Source organism: Terrapene carolina, unplaced genomic scaffold (genome assembly GCF_002925995.2).
Source record: "Terrapene carolina triunguis isolate 2854851 unplaced genomic scaffold, T_m_triunguis-2.0 Scaffold84, whole genome shotgun sequence".
Classification (NCBI taxonomy): Eukaryota; Metazoa; Chordata; order Testudines; family Emydidae; genus Terrapene; species Terrapene triunguis.
In genome coordinates, this window is record NW_020664435.1 from 17,316,160 (window position 1) to 17,337,397 (window position 21,238).

The window sequence follows — 21,238 nt, forward strand, 5'->3', positions numbered from 1 at the left end:
GAATGACGGTGGAGTGTGCATTTGGCCGTTTAAAAGCCCGCTGGTGATGCCTGTATGGGAAGCTGGACCTGGCCTATGCTTATAAGCCACGTGCTGTACGCTCCATAATATTTGTGAAGGGAGGGTAAAAGCTTCAGTCAGGGCTGGGCCACAGAGACTCAGTGGCTGGAGGCTGAGTTTGAACAGCCAGAGACCAGGGCTATTAGATGGGCACAGCGAGGGGGCCATAAGGATCAGGGATGTCTCGAGGCAGCAATTTCAAGCTGAAAGCCACTAATATTTGTTGCTATGCTCGGGATTGCAGGGCTTGTAATGCTAGGAGGTGATTAGTGCACATGAATGCATAAGGGGGTTTAACATAATTGTATGTTGCTTTGCAGTGCTCTTTTTGCTTTCACTTAATAGAATAAAGATTGCTTTCAAACCAACACAGTTCTTTTATTAAAAGACAACAAATGAAAAAATGCATCAGCAGGGAGGGGGATGGGGGAAGGGAAGGTCCCAGGAGGAGGAGGGGTCCCAGGCTGGCTAAAGATTTGTGTATGTCCAGGGATCATAGAATATCAGGGTTGGAAGGGACCTCAGGAGGTCATCTAGTCCAACCCCCTGCTCAAAGCAGGACCAATCCCCAGACAGATTTTTGCCCCAAATCCCTAAATGGCCCCCTCAAGGATTGAACTCTCAACCCTGGGTTAGCAGGCCAATGCTCAAACCACTGAACTATCCCTCCCCAACTTATCTCATATCCAACCTTCTCCTTTGGAGTACAATGCAGCGGGTACTGTACGTCAGCAGGGCCAAACTGCAGAGGGATGGGTGTTGAGTGCAGTGGGTAGTTTGAGTCCACGGTTCTGGACTGTGAGGAGGGAGGAGTGGAATGCTGCGGGTAGAGACTGGAGGTTGATATGAGTGTGTTGGCAGTGTCGATGGGGCACATGGGAAAGAGTTTTGCGACAGCGGCTGAAGGGGAGGGTGGGCGCGGAGCTGCTCGGTTTGAAGAGCTAGTATCACTTGGAGTGTGTCCGTTTGGTGCTCCATAATGTTTAAGAGCTGCTCCGTGGCTTCATTCTGGTGTGCCGCGTTCTCCTCGCTGTCCTACCACTCCTTCAATTCCTGTTTCTCAGCGGCAGAGTGCATCATAACCTCACGCAGAAAGTCCTCCTTAGTTCTTCTTGGCCACTTTCTAATTCTGTGCAGCCTTTCTGCTGCTGATAAAGAGGGAGGCTGGACTCCGAATGTCATCTCTGTGAAGTTTAAAACATTTTACAGAAGCAGTATTGTTTGCAACACAGACAACACTGATTCAGTGATTTAAAACACAGCCAGTTCTCACACACCTGTCACTAACTGGCTGCCCCCAGGCAAGCACACATGAGCCACAAGACCCCCAAAATGGTGAGTAGCCACAGGGGCAGGGTAAATCACTGTTCCCGGATCCTACTGTAAACTGGGCATGTGGTTCTTGGGGAGAGCCAGATCTGTAGGAGGGGCCTGATAATCATTCCTCTCCCCACACTTTCCGCAGGATGTGATCATAATGGAAGATATCTCGCTGCTGAGGGCGAGCAGAGAATCAAGGAAGGGCCTTCTCCAAGCCTGCGGCTTCTGCCCTGGCCCTTATGCGGCTCACCTGTGTGCAGCAATGGTTCCCCTCCCCCTCCCCCCCAGTGACAGCACAGTGGCACAGGAAAGTTACCATTAATGGGGCAAGAAACAAAGCAGCTCTGCCGAAGAACCTGAGGCTGCAGATTGCCCAGTATCTCCACAAGAGTTTTCTGGAGATCTCTGAGGGAGATTCCCGTGAAGTGAGGGAGTCAATCAACAGCCTGTTCCGCCGCTCAGACTAGGCATGCGCTAGGAGACAAGCCTGCTTTCCAACAACTCGCTTCAAGAATTCCCAAAATCAGGTCCACTTACCAGGGGCCTCCTCTCCTGTTTGCGCTTCGCCAAAATCCGACTGCTGTGACTGGCTAGGCTCCTCCAGGGTAGAAAAGAGTTCCTGGCTGCATGCATCTCTGGCCTCTGAGTCATCCTGTGCCTCCCCTCCTCGTCCAAGATTTCCTCCTCCTGGCTTGGTCCACTCTCAACTGGCATGCAAGCCAACGAAGTATCCACAGGGGCCTTCGCAGTGGAGGTGGGGTTGCCACTGAGTATCACATCCAACTCTTTGTAGAACCGGCAGCTTGTGGGCGCAGCACCAGAGCGGCTGTTTGCCTCCTATGCCTTGTGGTAGACATTCTGCGGTTCCTTCACTTTTACCCTACACTGCAATGTGTCCCAGTCATGGCCCCTTTCTGTCATGCATCGTGAAATCTGTCCACAGGTATCATAATTCCTATGGCTGGAACGCAGCTGGGACTGCACAGCCTCCTCTACCCAAATGCTGATGAGGTCCAGCAGCTCGGCATTGCTCAAAACGGGGGATCGCCTGGTGCATGGAGCAGGCATGGCCACCTGGAAGATGCGCTGAGAGCACTGCACGCATCACCAAGCAAACCGGAAGGGGACTTTCAAATTTGCAAAGGAATTTATGGGGCGGGGATGATGGTTGATCACCTGAGGGCAGGGCAGTAGAGTTCAAACCGATGACCAGAAAGGTGAGAACAGGCATTGTGGGACACCTCCTGGAGGCCAATCACAGTGCTGTAATCACCACGGTGCCTACACTGGCACTGCAGCGCTGTAGGCCCGGCGCAGAAAGCTGTACGTCTCTTGTTGGGTTTTTTTTTTTTTTTTTTTAAAGTGCAACAACTGCGCAGTTTCTGCACACTAAGTGGCTTGGCAGGGTGTATATCTTGGGAGTTACAGCGCAGAAAAAGACAGTTACCTTTTCCGTAACTGGTGTTCTTCGAGATGTGTTGCTCATGTCCATTCCACAACAGGTGTGTGTGCTCACCACATGCACTGGTGTTTTTCCCCTAGCAGTACCCGTAGGGGAGTGCCCCTAGCGACCCCAGGAGTGGCGCCTCTATGGTGTGGTATAAGGGGTGCTGCGCGCTCCCCCGACCCTCAGTTCCTTCTTGCCAGACAACTCCGACAGAGGGGTAGGAGGGCGGGATTTGGAATGGACACGAGCAATACATCTTGAAGAACACCAGTTACAGAAAAGGTAACCGTCTTTTCTTCTTCGAGTGATTGCTCATGTGCATTCCACAACAGGTGATTCCAAGCTATATCTGTTGGAGGTGGGTAGGAGTTCACAGACTCTTGGGACAGAGTACAGCTCTGCCGAACCCGGTGTCCTCCCTGGTTTGGGAGACGATCACATAATGCAAGGTGAAAGTGTGAACCGAAGACCATGTGGCAGCCCTACAAATGTCCTGAATGGGAACATGGGCTAAAAAGGCAGCCGACGAGGCTTGCACCCTAGTCGAGTGTGCCCTCACAATCAGCGGCAGGGGGACTCCTGCTAGGTTATACCAGGTACGAATACACAAAGTGATCCAGTTGGAGAGCCACTGAGTGGAGATCGGCTGGCCTCTCATGCGTTCGGCCGAGGCGATGAACAGCTGCGAGGACTTCCTGAACGGCTTAGTCCGCTCCAGGTAAAAGGCAAGAGCCTGTCTCACATCCAGCATGTGGAGGCGGCACTCCTCACTGGACACATGGGGCTTGGGACAGAGCACTGGCAGGAAGATGTCCTGACCCATGTGGTAGGTGGAGACCACCTTGGGGAGGAACAAAGGATGTGGTTGGAGCTGGACCTTATCATTATGGAACACTCTGTATATGGGCTTGGAGGTCAGGGCCCTGAGCTCCAAGACCCATCGAGCTGACATGATCGCCACCAGGAAGGCTACCTTCCACGAGAGGTGCGACCAGGAGTACGTAGCTAGCGGCTCAAACAGGGGACCCATCAGCCAGGCCAGCACCAAGTTCAGGTCCCACTGCAGGACTGGGGGCCTAACGTATGGGAAGAGACGATCCAATCCCTTAAGGAATTGGTCAGTCATAGCATGGGAGAATACCATGTGCCCCTGCACCGGCGAGTGGAAGGCCGATATGGCTGCCAAGTGCCCCTTGATGGATGAGGGCGCTAGGCCTTGGGCTGTAAGGTGAAGGAGGTAGTCTAAAATGAGTTGGATCGGAGCAGCCACGGGCGAAACGCCCCGATTGGCTGCCCACCAGGAAAACCGAGACCACTTTGCCAGGTAGACCCGGTGCGTAGAGGGCCGTATGCTTTTCAGGAGGACGCGCTCAACCCCTTCCGAGCAAGTCCTTTCCTCCCAGCCTAACCATTGAGCAGCCATACCGTGAGGTGGAGTACTGCTAGGTTGGGGTGGAGGCGGCAGCCCTGGTCCTGGGAGAGCATGTCCGGGCGGAACGGCAACGGCCACGGCGGGGCGACTGCCAGGCTCGTGAGAGTCCTATACCAATGTTGCCTGGGCCATGCTAGGGCAATCAGGAGGACCCGAACCCTGTCCGTTTTTATCTTCTCCAAGACCTCGCCAATCAGCGGGATTGGGGGAAAGGCATAGAGAAGCTGGCCCCACCAGGATAGGAGACACCAGCTCCACCGAGGGGGGCCTGCCCCTGAACGGGACCCCGTCAAGTATGTTCCCCGTGGAGGACCATTATTGTAGGGAGGTGATCACTGGTTTGGGCACAGTGAGGACTTTGTCCATCCTGTCTCTGGACTGGGAGAACACCGAGGCCAACCAGAGCTGGAGGGGCCTCATCCTGAGCCTGGTGTGGCAAACTACATATGTGCCGACATGTGACCCAGGAGCTGGAGGCATGCTCTGGCTGTGATCACAGGGAATCTTGTGACTGTGTCAATGAGTCCTTTCAGGGTCTCAAATCTGTCCGGTGGGAGGGAGGCCCTGGCCGATGTCGCATCCAGGACTGCCCAGATAAACTCTATGCGCTGCACCGGGACTAACATGGACTTGGTGTCGTTTACCAACAGGCCCATGGTGGCGCATGTGGACAGGAGGAGCGCCACGTGCTCCCGCTCCTGCGACCTGGAGCTGCCCTTGACTATCCAGTCGTTGAGATGGGGAAGATCTGAACCCCACAATGTCTGAGGTAGGCCGCCACCACAGACATGCACTTTGTGAATACCCTGGGAGCAGTGGACAGGCCAAATGGGAGGACCGTAAATTGGTAGTGTCCCTGCCCAACTGTGCAACAGAGGAAACGCCTGTGTCCCTCGAATATATGAATGTGGAAATATGCGTCCTGCAGATCAAGGGCGGCGAACCAGTCCCCGGGATCCAGGGAGGGGATGATCGAGGCCAGAGAGACCATGCGAAACTTGAGCTTCACCATGTACTGGTTCAGGTCTCACAGGTCCAGGATGGGCCTGAGCCCCCCTTTGGCCTTCGGGATAAGGAAATAGCGGGAGTAGTACCCCTTGCGTCTGAACTCCGCTGGCACCACTTCCACCGCTCCTAGGCCAAGGAGCTGCCCCACCTCCTGCTCGAGCAGGGCCTCATGAGAGGGGTCCCCCAGGAGTGACAGGGATGGAGGGTGGTGAGGGGGTAGAGGTAAACTGGAGGGTGTAGCCCCGGGAGACGGTGTTGAGGACCCAACAGTCTGAGGTCAGCCGCGACCACCCCGGTTGGAGAAGGGAAACTTTATTGCGGGTGGATCCCTAGTATGAACTGGTAAGTCGCCCCTGGGCGTCCCGTCAAAATTGACGTTTCCCCACCTGTTTGCCATTGGAAGGCCCAGGTTGGGGGCAAACCGGGACTGCCTCTGTGGGCATTTCTTATACTCCCGTGACTTTTTATAAGGGGGCTCATATTTAGAGTGGGTGGCCTGGGTGGGAGCCTGCTGAGGCTTAAACTTGGTCCTGGCCGGAGCCAGGACATAGAGGCCAAGTGTCTTAAGTGTCGTGCGGGAATCTTTTAGGTCGTGCAATTTCACATCCATCTGTTCCGCAAACAGGGCCTTGCCGTCAAACGGAAGGTCCTGCAAGGAGTTCTGTGCCTCGCTGGACAGCCCCGACAACAGGAGCCATGAAACCCTCCTCATGGACACCGTGGAGACCATAGACCTTGCAGCCATATCCGTGACAGCTGACGCTGCCTACAGGGTCGCCTTGGCAGCCTCTGTACCCTCCTCCACGAGAGCCTTGAACTCCTTCTTGTCACGCTCCTAGAGGGAGTCCTCAAATTTGGGCAGAGAGCCCCACAAATTGAACTCATACCACCCCAGGAGGGCCTGATGGTTTGCCACCCTTAACTAGAAACTCGAGGACGAATAAACCTGTCTCCCGAATAAGTCCAGCCTCCTTGAGTCCTTATTTTTTGGTGTAGGGGCTGGTTGGCCCTGCCTCTCCCTGTGGTTGACCGACTTGACCACCAGGGAGTTGGGGGCAGGGTGGGTGTACAGGATGGGGGGGGGGGAGGGAGGAGGAAGCTGGGGTTTGCCACGAAGCATTTGAAATTTTTGCCACCCCTTCGTGGAGTGGGAGGGCCACCCAACCCTGGTGCCGAGGCCGAGAGGACGTTGAAGAGGGAGTCTGAAGGTTCCTCCACCTCCTCAGCTTGAAGGTTGAGGCTCGATGCCACCCTTTTCAACAGTTCCTGGTGGGCCTTAGAGTCCTCCTGTGGAACAGGTGGAGGAGGGGCTGTAATCACCTCATCAGGGAGGATGAGGATAGGGGTGCGGTACTCTGCGTACCCACCGATACCGGAGGTCCCACCACTTGGTCGCCCTCTGGGCGCGGAACCGGAGATGAACGCCCCACCGACTCCTTTCTGGGAGGCTAGGAGAGGGAGGCCGATGGTCTCTCTGAGGCTACAGGGCCCATTGGTACCACGGTGCCGGCCAAAGAGCTGTGACACTGGCGGAGCAGGCTGTTCAGCCTGCCTAGCCTGTCCCATTGACTGATGACTACAAAAGGAGGCCGGGCTGGCGTATGACCTGCCGCTATCCTGGGACCGGGAGGGGCGGCGTCATCGGGAACGGTGTTGACCACGAGACCATGATCCCGGCATGGAGGAGCGGGAATACCGCTGGTAGCAGCTGTTCCGCGATCAGCTCTGACGGGCGGATCCGCGACGGTGAGGTGCTGGCGATCGAAGCCTGGGACTATGGGAGTGGTGCCACGGTGGGGTCTTGGAACAAGATGAAGAACGGAAATGGCATCGATGCCCATAATGGGCTATGGTAGCCTCTTGGAGATAAGGACCTCTGGTGCCATCTGTCCCGGTCTAGATGGGGTCCACTCCCAACTAGGGATCAACGCTGACTCCATCAGAATGGCTCGAAGCCGAATGTCCCTTTCCTTCTTGGTCTGAGGCTTGAAGGATCTTCAAATCCTGCAGCGATCACTGAGATGGGTTTCCCCCAGACAGTGTAAAAAGTCCGTGTGCAGATCACTCACTGGCATCGGCCGCCTGCAAGTGTTGCACGACTTAAAGCCCGGGGTATGCCCCTACCCGGGCACACTAAACTGAACTAACACTAATCTAAACTACTTTAACTACAGGTACTACTATGAATGAACAAGAGTTCAAGAGGAAAGCTACAGCCAAGCTGGAGCAGAGCAGTTCCAATGCACCTTCACTGGCGGCAAGAAGGAATTGAGGGTGGGGGGAGCACGCAGCACCCCTTATTCTGCGCCATAGAGGCGCCACTCCAGGGGTTGCTAGGAGCGCTCCCCTACGGATACTGCTAAGGGAAAAACTTCCGGCACCGGTGCACGTGGCGAGCACACACACCTATTGTGGAATGCACATGAGCAATCACTCGAAGAAGAAGCTGCTTTACTGCGCAGAAACTTGCCAGTGTAGACAGGGCCTAAGTAGGGCATATGGATTTGTCACTACAATACTAAGTAACAAACAATTGTGGTTTTTTAAGTTTTTGTGGTGAGATAAGACAAGCATTAACACTTTACTGTTAGTACTGAAGAAAACATTTACTGAACAATGTTTACTGATCCACAAACTTCACTGAGGTATTTGTTTCATTTCCATCAGAAAGTTTCAAAGGGTGCTTCTGATACTTAACACGGAAGCCATAATTTTAAGGTTTATCAGTACACGTGCTTGATACACAGAATTATCTATGAAGAAAAGTTTTGTTGCACTCTCAGTAATGTTCAAATACTGATACCGATAATTCAGACAATGAACCAGGTTTAGCATGCTCTAGACTACAAGCTAGATTACATAGCATGAGAAAACCCAAATAAACTCTAACAGATGAAGTACATAAGCAAGATCTTCATTACTTTACACTAGTTTAAGTCAATAAATTATAGAAAGTATTGAGACTGACTGATTAATAAGAGGTGGATTGATCTTCTAGAAAAGACAAAAAGGCTAAAACCAAAAGTACCGTATAGCAGTTCCAACAAAATGTCCAACTGACGCTGCTTTTTAACTGTGCTACACGACAGCCAAATTTGTTCAAATCCTTTCATTCTTTGTATTTATAAATTTGTCAGTAGTTTAAGAAAATTATCAACCTATCGAAAATAAAATTAGAGAAATGTGCTTCGGAATTTTACAAACATACTAGCAGTTATAAAAATCAGCCTGTTGAACCCAGAAAGTGTAGGATTTAATCCAGTCTATGAGAGTATATGTGATACTTTAGCCCCCAGAGATTCTTGAAAGGTAGTGAGATCTGGAAGCTGGGATTTTACCAAATTTATATAGAACTTGGAGCAGAGCATCTTTTGGACATCCCATTTTCCTTTTGGCAGAGTATCCATTAAAAATGTAATTTTTTTTTTTTATTAAAGTCATTGCTATCTTGATAGTCTAGCAGGGATGGGTCTGAAAAGGATAGGAGGTTATGGAACTGATAAAATTAGGGTGAAAACTCATGAACTAACTGAACTAATGTGCACAGCAGTACAAACTTATGCATACAAGTCTGTAGTTTTTCAAAGTGGGAAAGTCTATACAGTATTGACTTTGATAAGTGTACGAGAGGTTAGCTGACAAGCATTAACACTTTAGCTTATTTGTCTTGTAAACTGAAGCATGGGGGAACTGGAAGATTATATTGTTGCCATGTTTACAGTGAAGTTTTTGATGATTTCGATACACTTACAGTACTGTATGCTTATAGTCCACAGATTTTTCAAAATCTTCTCCAACTTTATAAGTCTCTATAAAATTATTGTAAGGAATTTTATAGTGTCAATTCCAATAGGAAGAAAGTCAATATAACTATTTTACTGACTACTTTTCCACCCCAAATCTTCACAAATGGGTTGGCTTCCACAGTGCTTACAGCACATTTGAATGGGAAAACAGATTGGGAATTGATCCCAAGTGCCCAATCTGATAGTACAGAGCACTATTATTGTGAGGAATGACATATGCAATCAAACTTCAAGATTCTGAGTTTTGTGATAATTTAGAGGTCTTTTTGTATAAGGCCGTCAAAGTGCCAAATCAAATATCTAGGCATCAATGTTTCTGTAATGTACATATGGCCTGTCTAATATTTAAAATCAGTATGCACTGAAATGATCATGAAGGTGAGGTATGAACAGCATGGGAATAAACCAGCCATAGTACAGACAGGCGCTGTGCAAGTTATCTGCACATCACTCCTAATCCATTATTATACCCCTTGTGTTGCAAGGCTGGATACTTACAGTTATATAAGTAGAATCGTAGTTGTGCAATGTGCATCAATGAGAAAGGGAACAGTATGAGCAAATTCATTTTTGCTTGTGACCCAAGCTATATTCACTCACCTTTGGTAGAATCTCTGTGTCTGAGCTGTAGAAATTTCATAAGAACGTAAGAATGGCCATACTGGGTCAGACCCAAGGTCCACCTAGCCCAGTAAACTGTCTTCCAACAGTGGCCAATGCCAGGTGCTTCAGAGGGAATGAACAGAACAGGTAATCATCAAGTGATCCATCCCCAGTTGCTCATTCCCAGCTTCTGGCAAACAGAGGCTAGGGACACCATCCCTGCCCATCCCGGCTAATAGTCATTGATGGACCTATCCTTAAGACGATGTTTTAGTCATGGGTATTTTTAGTAAAAGTCATGGACAGGTCACGGGCAGTAAAAAAAAAAATTCACAGCCCGTGACCTGTCCATGACTTGTACCCCTAATTAAAACTTGGTCTGGGGGGCTGCAGGTGCTCGGGGTGGTGGTGGTCTGGGGGTGCCATGGGTGCTGGGGTGTGTGGCCCAGGACCCCTGCTGGTGCTGGGGGGTAGGCGGCGGCACGCAGACTGGGACCTCCGTTGGTGCCGTGGAGGAAGAGGGGGGCGAACAGCCTGGGTCCCCTGCTGGTGCTGGGGGAGGGGGGTGTTGGCAGGGCTGGCAGACTCCCTACCCGGCTCCGCATGTCCCTGCAGCTCCCAATGGGGGAGGGAAGGCCACAGGGGCTCCCCATGCTGCCCCCACCACGAGCTCCGACTCTGCAGCTCCCATTGGCAGGGAATCGCAGCCAATGGGAGCTGCGGGGGCAGCCCCTGCGAGAGTGGGCAGCGCGCAGAGCCCCCTGACCCTTCCACCTACGAGCTGCAGGGATGTGTCAGTCGCTTCCAGGGAGCCCCCCCCAGATAAGCGCCGCCCTGCACCCCAAGCTCTGCCCCAGCCCTGAGCCCTCTCCTACACCCAAACTGCCCCAGCAGCAGCCGGTGCGGCTGGCACAGGGGCTGCCTGATCTGCTTGGGCATCTCTGGAGCTAGCTGCACCGGCCGCTGAAAAAGTCACGGAATTTGTGATTTCCGTGATCTCTGTGACAGACACGTAGCCTTACCTATCCTCCATGAATTTATCTAGTTCTTTTTTGAACCCTGTTATAGTCTTGGCCTTCACAACATCCTCAACATCCACAGGTTGACTGTGTGTTGTGTGAAGAAATACCTCCTTTTGTTTAAACCCGCTGCCTATTAATTTAATTTGGTGACCCCTCGTACTTGTGTTATGAGGAGTAAATAACATTTCCATATTTATTTTCTCCACATCCGTCATGATTTTATAGACTATCATATCCCCCTTAGTCATCTTTTTTTCAGGCTGAAGAGTTCCAGTCTTATTACTCTCTTCTCATATGGAAACTGTTCCATACCCCTAATCATTTTTGTTGCCTTTTCTGAACCTTTTCCAATTCCAATATATCTTTTTTGAGATGGGGCAACCACATCTGCACGAGTATTCAAGATATGGGTGAACCATGGCTTTATATAGAGGCAATATGATATTTTCTGTCTTATTATCTATCCCTTTCTTAATGATTCCCAACATTTTATTAGCTTTTTTGACTGCTGCTGCACATTGAGTGGATGTTTTCAGAGAACTACCCATAATGACTCCAAGAGCTCTTTCTTGAGTGGTAACAGTCCACTTAGACCCCATCATTTTATATGTATAGCTGAGATTATGTTTTCCAATGTGCATTACTTTGCATTTATCAACATTGAATTTCATCTGCCGTTTTGTTGCCCAGCCACCCAGTTTTATGAGATCCCTTTGTTACTCTTCACAGTCTGCTTTTCACTTAACTAAAGTAAAGTAAAGATGACTTAACTAAGTAACTTAACTAAGTAAAGTAAAGATGAGATTTAGGCTAAACTACATCAAATGCACTAACATTTTCTAAGTAACTGGGTTGAGTGGTGTGGGGTGAGGGTGGAGGTTGTCTGTTTTTTGGCAAAGCCACCCAAAAGAAATATTTTCAAGAGAACTTGTCGTGTGTTCTCAACTATGTTAGTGGAACCTTGAAATGCATCCCATCTTTTAAAACAAACTGTAAAAATTAAACTGGCACATACTGTATATACAAATGTGAGGACTGCATCTCAGTTTTTCAGATTATTCAGTTTAACAAGAATCAATAAAACACAGAAGCAAAGCACCAATGGCCATCTTTTCCAAGTCTCTGAAAAATGTCCTGACCTCTCCTTGAGGCCTTCATGTCTCTAATGTCTCTTCATTTGCTCCACAAGTATCAACAACACAGATTAAACAACTCGTCACTGGGAAAGCACGGACTTTGGAGTTGGCTACCCACTTGTCTGTTTCAGTATTATATTCAAGGATGTGCCCTAATCGGCCCACACCCTGAAAGCCAGCCAGGACATAGACTATAGAGCCCACAGCAGCACACTTCACTGTTACACCCTTCCACGGCATTGGTGACACCATCTTCCATTCATTCATCTTAATATCATAATATTCCACGTTGTCTAGGCCACCTTGAAATGAATCAAACAAGTAACAATTAACAGCAATATGAACACTGCCACCGCTTACATAAAAATATTACAGAAAATGCCTTTGACCGATAGTAGTAGAAGGCTCTTTAATCTATCATACATCTTCTCCCTGTGGGAGTATTTATAGAACACACATATTTGTGTAGAGTGTGCATAACCACACATGTGGGTAATGTTTGTGCTGCTGGAGTTCCAGTTGTGTAACATTTCCAATTATAAATTGCTATTTAATGATTCTTCATTAAAACTTTCACTCTGGGCTGAAACTTGACATCCAATTTTTTTTTTAAATTAAAATCAACCCCCTCCCCCCGTTTCTTAGAAGGCAACATGTTCTTTAATTGGGATTAGTTGTTTTTTCTTTCAAAAGAGGGAAGGGGACAGGGGAAGCGATGAAAAGCAGTTACAAGACCCCAAACATGAATGTATAGCATCTCATCCAAAAATCTTAAAAAGCACTTTACAAACAGTGCCTCACAACACTATCACCCACAAGGCAGAGAGGAGTATTGATTCCCAGTCCCAAATTCTAACTGTTTAGATACATGGGATTTTAAGAACACATTATGACCTGAAGAGATATGGAATCCATGACCATGGCACTGTTATTATACCACAGTGACTGCACTGAAAGGAAGTAATTAGTCAATCAGGCCAATTTTCACTGAACAAAAAGTCAACTGCAAAATAGTATTTTGGCCTACTGGGTAAGTGCTGTATGTTTTCAAATTGGGTGTTCAACTAGTAGGCTCAAAGGGTGGAGTTTCTAACTCTGATTGTCTCATTGTGTGCACGTAAGATGCACCTACATATACCTCTTTGCGTTGGAAACTACCCATTACGTTGGAATACTGTTAGTAAATATTTTGGGAAAGTTTATAATTTGCCATTTAATTAGCATTAATCTGAAACAAAATATTCCAGTTGTTAGCATGAATAAGTAATAATAAGTTTAGCATTTGAGTAATTTTCATCTTCAAAGCACTTTAGAAACATTACCTAATTAACTTTCATCACTCTGTGAGGTAGGTAAGTATTATTATTTCTGTTTTACAGGTGGGGAGACAAACAGAGGACAAGAGACTTGCCCAAGACTGCCCAGCAAATCCTATGTTACGTATTCAGGGCAGTCAAAACAGGTAGTTTCACCCTTTTTAATTATTGATTTGTAATAATCCTTTAGACTGTAAGTTCCTCAGGGGAGTGACTGTATCTTTCTCTCTCTCACAGAGCTAAGTACACCATTGCCAGTTCTCAAAAATATCTAATGAAGAGTAATGAAGTTACCCTCTTGTCAAATGACAAGTTAATCCAGTTAACCCTGTTCTAGAATAGTTTCATTTAACAGTGGGAACAAGCTTCCCCAAAGTACTTACTAATGGCAGTTCCACCAGATCCAATTTCAAGTAGGAAAGTTTGGGAAGTATCTAGGATACAAGGAGGCAGAAAGAAGGGAAGCAACAGTGGAGGGAGGAGAGTATGTGTTTGCTGTCACCCCAAAAGCAAAGAAATGGAGATCAATATCATAAAAATGCAGTTTCTGACACTGCCAGTGTTCAAGAAGTTAAGCTACTAGAGAGCTTAGCAATTCTCCCAACCTAGCTGCAAGGGAAACCTTCCTCAGCTGGGAGGGAGGGAGGGGGGAACAGAGTGCTGAACAAAACAAATAGGTAGATTAATTATTCTTAATGACTCAGTAATTCCAACATACCGCTAGGAAAGGAATTGAAAACAAGGGAAGAGGGTTTGTTGAAGAAGCTGCCATCTTTTGCATATGATGCAATAATGAGGGCCCTTAATAGCCTGAGGTTGTTCAGATCCCAGAGCTCTTTTCACATAAGAGGGGTGCTTACCCTTGTGTCCTGACTAAATTCCAATTTCAGCCTTTTAATAATACCTTTATGTGACTGCATGGTACCAGATTTCTACTAAGCATAAGGCAAAATTCTAAATGATAGGTTCACTTTATCCTAATTTCTGACCTAGATCAGATTTTACAGTGTGAGTATTCAAAAAAGGGAATATGATATAGATTCTGTTCTTATTTTGCATGATTGCCATGCTGCCAAGCAACACATTCCAAAAATAGTAGATGTAGCTTTATCAAAAATTGTAGTGATTTGATGTATTAACAAAAACAAACTAACAAGTGGTCTTCCAAGTTACAAAGTAGCATAATTCCAATTTTAACGTTCATGTTATCAAGATAACTCATCCACTAGTTTAGTTGGAAGACTGCAAACCAGTCTTTTACTTGTCTGCTCATAAGAGTCCTTCAGTTGCGTGAACATGACTGCAATGAACTTTCTCTGTCCAGTACTGATTAGCTGTTTGCTTCAACCTTCCTCCTCCCTCACAGTCTCTTTACCTTAGCTTCACTCCACACCTGCCCCTTTAATCCTCTCCTGCCCCATCCTGATCCCTCCAGTTGATCCCCTCTTAAGTAAATCCACCGCCCCAACCCCAAAAATTGTGGAACTTATATGCTGTTTACCACTATCACATTCTTCACTCTGCTAGTGTGTTTTACCTTTTCTCCCACCCTGTGTCTGTCTTGTCTATTTAGTTTGTAAGATATTCAGGACAAGGAGTATCTGTTACTCTGTTTGCTCGCTCAGTGTCTAGCACAATGGGGCCCTATTCCTGGTTGGTCTTTAGGTATTACTGTAATAAAACATGATTATTAATCATTAATAACTTGTATGTAAAAAAGAACATAGTCAGAAACAATATTTTGTGGATAAATTGAAGAGTTACAAAACTGAATACCTAAGCCATTTTGTCCACCCACAGCAAATATTTTGTCTTTTACAAACACCAGCCCATGATTCTTCCTGGCTTCTATCATTGGACACAGCTCAGTCCACCTGAAAAAAAGAAAAAAAATGAAGAGTTACTCACCTAGTTCTTGGTCATTTATTTACATTTCTTTCCCATCTTCTGGGATTGGGGAAAGGCAAGATATGGAGGAGGAAAGCTACCTAAAGCACAGACCTCCAGTTTGCAGCCAGTCAGTCAAATATCTTGGATTCCTATTCACTATTCCTGTCCCTTCTTCAGTAATTGCACAATTCTTCCTGGTTGTCTATAGTTTAGCTATTTGAAAAGCGAGCAAGTCCACAAGAGCTACTAGTGACAAAGGGCATTAGCATTGGTACATACGTTTCTGTTGCTGGATCATAAACTTCACAGGAATTCAGGACCCTTCCAGAAACATTGTTTCCCAAGCTTCCTCCACATACGTAAATCAGGCCATTTGCCTCCACCATCCCATGACTGCAACGCTGAGTCAGCATGCTGGGCTTTGTGTGCCAGCTTTCTGTTCTTGTATCATAGCATTCAAATAAATACAGAGCAGAATTTCCTTCAAGAAAACAAAGTAATATTTACTTTAGCGGTTGTATTTGAAAAGAAAAACCTAACAATACTGAGTCAATACTTCAATCATTAGTTAAAGGGGAAAGCGGTTTTCTATCCCATTCCTCTCTACCCCAGCCCCCTAAAAACTAGCTGGCCTTAAACCTGGGATAAGTTTTGATATCTGTACTTTAAAATTTAATGAAAGTCATTTGAATAGCTCAGGGAGGTGGATTAAAAGAAGAAATGAACAGACACATGGGAGAGTACATTTACATGTAATTGATAAAATGATAGTTTATGTCAGCTTCATTATTTGAAATATGCTGAACTCTTAGATGCCACAGTCAAATTGATAAAGACTTGTAAATTGTCTTTGCACAAATTCATACAAATCAACAGGATTCACATGACAATACACGGCTTGATTAATTCACTTCATAATGCTGGTCACAATGTATTCTTTTTTGGAATGATGTGGTAGCTTACATCCATGTGATTAGTGACCATTTAACTACAAAGCTACCATCTGATATTGTACTTCTTTTCTGGGGGTGGCAAGATGGCATGTGCCTCTCACTTTCTAAAGGTCCCGTATCAGTGCCCTTCCCTTGACAGGCCCAATCCAGTTCCTTCTGAAGTCAATAGAAAGAGTCCTATTGATTACAACAGTAATTCAATGATACTTTAGCATCAGCTTAGGTGCTTGTCTGAATCAAGGCCCAACTGAAGAAGGTTGGATATGGTTTCCTCTAGCTACTCTGTCATTTTAACTCTTCATTCCATCAGATATCATCACTCGACTGAAGGCAAGGTATTTCCCCCTCCTCTCTACCTCCAGGACTGAGCATGCTACTTCTGCAGAACTCCCAACCCTTGCCTGCCTTGGGAGGTAGGGATTCAAACCCTTGGAACCCATGTGGCAGAGCATTACATTTTCACTAGGCCATCAGGCCTGCATAGACTTCTATGAAACATACATGTATATTGTACATATTATCATCCGACTAGCCAAGCTGCACATTAACTAATTATGAAACAGGCTGTGTCACACTTTAGTTCCATTTAGCAGGGATAACATGGGATAATAAACAATCATAAAGCTAAACTACACACGGAATGGAGCATATTCTTCCTTTATATAAATACACACACATTAACGCTAATGGGAATTGTGCAAGTTAGCATTAACAGGAATGGCCATAGAACTTTATTTAAAAAAATCCGAAATACAACATCAGTTCTGAATACATTTTCAATACAATATAAAGGAATCTCTCTTTTTGTCCAAATAAAATAAAGAGTTCCATCACTTGCAACAGCTAACAAAAATTTTCAAGTTAAAACTAAAATGCACTCCCACCAAAGCAATAAGGGGGAAAGAGGCCATATTAGCCAAAGTATAGTCTACAGTGAATAAATAGAAATCAGCCAGTGAAATCTTCAACCTGGATTAAATTGGTACCATGTTTTTCAGACTCTTATCATAGCCAATCTAACAACACACAATAAGTTACTGACTTGTTGAGGAGTTTATTGAAAAATCTGTAATTTACAACTAAGTATTATAGGAAGATTAGGGAAAAAAACTTTAGACATAAGACAGGTAAAAATGTTACTTATTCACTTTGATCTTAAACAGGATGGTAAAAGTTTGTCACAGTTTGAATAAAAATATTCTTCTGGACAATTGGCCAATGTTTGTCAAAGATTCTAAAATACACTGCCAAAATTAATTCTAATAGAATAGTAAGAGGAGAACTAAATATCTTAAACGTTTATAGTGATAAAAGGAGAACTATACATCTTATTTAACTGAAAACACATAAATCCTAGAACAGTTTCCTATTACAGGTGTATTAACTTCACGAGATGCTGGGCAAAAGAGCCTATGCAGTCAAAGTTTCGGACACACTACCTTCATGGACTGTTGTTTTGGACAGAGAAGGCTAGGCCTTACTCAGGTCTGAATATCACAGCATGAGATGCGTAAATGATTTGAAAGAGGGAAAATGGTTATTTCATATGTACAACACTAGATGGCAGCAATGAACTGTTGCCTTATCAATTGCAAAGCCAAACCTGATGACGTATTTTAAAATCAAATGCTATCTAAATATCACAACTTCTTATCAAGGTAGTAATATTTCAGTGTTAAGCACTGATGCTAATGGTTGTTTATCTTCTGCTTGCTTTATTCTGCAGCAAGGCAGAACTCAAAATCACTTGCTATGAATTGTACTGTCACAGCATTAGATATTTTGGCAGACTGCAGAGCTTTTAGCTCTCACAGCAATAATCTGTGAGATTCTACATACATTACATTGCAGCAATTGGTCTGATGAAGACCTTACTTACATCAGTGTAAATTAGGCATAAGACAATTGAAATAAATTGAGCTAATACTAAAGTGTGAAATCAGAACCAAGGCACTTGTCTTGGCAATCGTTTTATCTTCCTCTGTGGTTTACAGGATCTTTTTCACTGTTACACAGTCAAAAATCTGTTTCTGAAGGAGAAAGTTAGTTTCTGCCTCATTAACTGAAGTTAACAGAGAACGAGAGAAAAACAAACCAGCAAGAAGCAACTTTTTTCAACAAATAATCCTCTAAAATTGGGGGATAGGAAATTTTTCTTTCCATGAACAGTTAAGTAGGGTTTTCCCTCCTGTACAAACGGATAGCTTTTGAAAATACTATATAGTTACATTAAATGGCATTATTAAGATAGCTGATATTTGGGCTTCATATTTATTAGGCCCATTATAGTAAGACTATTAACAGAAATCTTATTCACACTAGCTACCCAAATGCAATGTCTTGGTGCTGCATTAGCTGTGACAAAAAATCTTGGGCTACATTCTGCTATTACTGAATCAAAAGTCAGTGGAATTATCTGGGAGTTACACCAGTCAACAGAGAACAGAATTTGACCCCCAAAATGTATTTGCTTGCAGCTAATTTACTCCAGGCAGTTGTAGTAATTTCTTTATGATACAGATAAAAGATAGACTGTTCATTTTTACTCAGTAAAATAGCATCTAAAAATGCAATACAAATTGATAAAACCTCTCAGCATCTGGGAAAAGAGACCTATTATCGAACAGAAGAACTTTATAGTCTAGTATTACAGCAACATGTATAGATTCTATTCAAACAAGGAAGTAATGGAACTAAAAAGCATTTAATGTATTTCTGGGTTTTTTTTAAAAAAAGATTGTGTCTTACCCACTTCTGAACCACCAGATGTATAAATTTTGCCCTCCGCAGCACAGGCTGCAAGGCTATCTCGAGGCGTTGGAGGTCCCAGTTTGGAATACCAGCTATCCTTCACCACATTGTAGCAGTCCATTCGCTTTATAGGGAAGAGTTGGGAGCCACCCAAAATATAAACTACATTGTCCCAGAAGACACAAGCTGCATCTCTGCGCTTTTCAAAGGGACATCGGATGTCTGTCCAGCTGTAATCCTGCATTATAAAGAACAGGTAATGTCTACCTGGAGTGAGAGTTTTCAAACAAATATTTTCACAGAGATTTAGACATGATCAGTTTTAAGTTTCCTTTTCAAAACAAAACACCAGTGCTGTGAATTGAAGAACGCTCCTCAGGCACATACGTTTTGAAAAATTCTCTTAGACACACATGCGGTTAGCTGCAACGAACCATGGCAGTACCGATTTCTATTTTCTTATTCCTTTTGTGCACCCAAAACAGCTTCCTGAGAACTGAGAATTTAATAAAAGCACAAAAAGTACAAAAAAAGATTTGACCTCCTACTACCATCATATCAGAAACTATACATGCTGTCCATAAAATGGTTAAAGTTGTTTATTTTATGGGACTGGAAGAAGAGACATCTGATATAGAGAAAGAACACATTACTACAGAATAAAAATATGCCCAGTTTTACAAAAGAGTGTTAAAAATTTGCATCTCACATAGAGCTCTAATTGCTGACAGCTAGGAGCTTGTTTACAGTTTTTAGCAACACGTTATACATAGCTATCCACAGTGGATAGCACTAATAAAAACTGATAATGCTGCTGGCAGAAATGTTAGCAGCCACACTGTCAGGTATCTGAGCTCTAACAGACTGCAAGAAGAAACAAGTACCAAACATGGGTGGTAATGAGCGGGGGACCTTCGCTGGGGAAGTCCTAGAAACGTCCAACCAAGGAGCTGACTGCACACTGTGATGGCATATAGTACAAGAGGCAGCTTTTAAACAGCTACATCTCAGATCGTTCAGAGCTTTAAAAGATTTTCACCAACAGCTTGAATTGCATCTAGTGGTGCACAGGGAGCCAGTGAAGAGATTTGAGCACAGGGATTACATGTGCATCACCCTACTCCATTCGGGTGGAGGGTGGCTGCGTTCTGCACTATCTAAAGTTGCTGGGTGGTCTTCAAGATAACTTTAAGTACATGTATTTCAAGGAGGTAGCATGAATGATACCTTGGTCAGACATGGAGAAAGAAATGTTACCAATATCTGGACTCAATGTAAAGACAACAGAGCTAAGTAAAATCAATATACTGACGACTGCAGCCCAAAACAGCTTGCAATCTGCCTTAGAAGCATCTCACACATTAAGAAGGGTTGACAAGATGCATGAGGACCTTGGTGATAATGAGCAAAGGGCTAACACTAATTTCTTGGGCTATGTGACAGGCTGGCTGGCCCCTCATGGGAAGTCAGGCTTAGCCTTGCCTGTGATGGATCAGTTCTCCCCCAGGTGGATCAGGTGGCTGAATTCAGTTTCAGACCCACCTGGGAAGGCATCAGATGAATTCCATAAACGGCTGGGAGCATTCAGCTGGTGAGAAGAGCCGCAAGAGGAAAGTTCTGTCCTGTGACTGGCCCTGAAGGGAGAAAGTGGCAGGAAAGGAGGGTCCTGTGGCAGGAAAGGAGGATTCTGTGGCAGGCCCTGGAAAGGGCCAAAACCCAGGCAGATGGCCAGGAGGGAGATCAGGAATCAGGATCCACACTGGTAAGAAAGGCTCCAGGGTCAGCAGCTTGGATCAGAGCTAGGCTCTGGGGAAAAAATCTGTCAGTGCCCCACAAGAGTGGGGCAGAAGGGCCCCCCAAGGGTAGTGGAAGACCATTCTATTTTATGTCACCTTTGGGACTACTGTTTAAGTTATCAGTATGATGCTGTATGGAATTTGGGGGACACTTTAGGATATTATGAACATTAGTATTGTAAAATTGCAATGAGTTGTGCCAGATATGTCATGTAAGATATCTGCAAAAATGATATAATTTGCCAAATATGATAATCTCATTTATGTGTTTGCATCACCTTTGGGGTCAGAAGAACATTTCTGTATATGTGAGCAGAGTTTTTTAAATAACTTCTCACTGTACTGGACCTAGGTGCTGACTGAGAGCCAGAGAACTGGAATGCAATAAGGGGGCTGTGTGATTTCTTTTTTGCTTCTTGATAACCAGTGGGGGGTAGGGGGGAGAAGGATCAGAAGCGCAGTCTGTGACTGGTTGCGGAGTTTAACTTCAATGTTACCCACAAGTCTTGGAAGAATCTGCTCTCCCTTTCGCAGCCTGCCCTGACCGTGGCATTTCCAGTGAGGGCTGCCCCAGGCACCCCGGGTCACAATCAGTAATGCCACATGAGGATGCTGTTTAGGCTGACCCTCCTGACAGCCTCCAGAGAAGGTATGCTACAGCACTGGAAGAAAACTAATCTTATCAAGGAATACTTAAA

General features: G+C 45.5%; 1 protein-coding gene across 2 annotated transcripts in view; it reads right to left on the reverse strand.

The window, feature by feature from the left end:
- Positions 1 to 11,743: 11,743 nt before the first annotated feature.
- The window catches only part of KLHL7 (kelch like family member 7), a 38,966-nt gene continuing 29,471 nt past the window's right edge, over positions 11,744 to 21,238 (reverse strand). For both annotated transcript variants that reach the window (XM_024223290.1, XM_024223297.1), the window contains 4 exons: positions 18,742 to 18,982; positions 15,320 to 15,521; positions 14,927 to 15,024; positions 11,744 to 12,136 (listed from right to left, as the gene is read on the reverse strand). In XM_024223290.1, the coding sequence (XP_024079058.1) occupies positions 11,853 to 12,136; positions 14,927 to 15,024; positions 15,320 to 15,521; positions 18,742 to 18,982 (825 nt within the window). In that variant the 3' untranslated portion in view covers positions 11,744 to 11,852. The remainder of the gene's footprint in view (positions 12,137 to 14,926; positions 15,025 to 15,319; positions 15,522 to 18,741; positions 18,983 to 21,238) is intronic.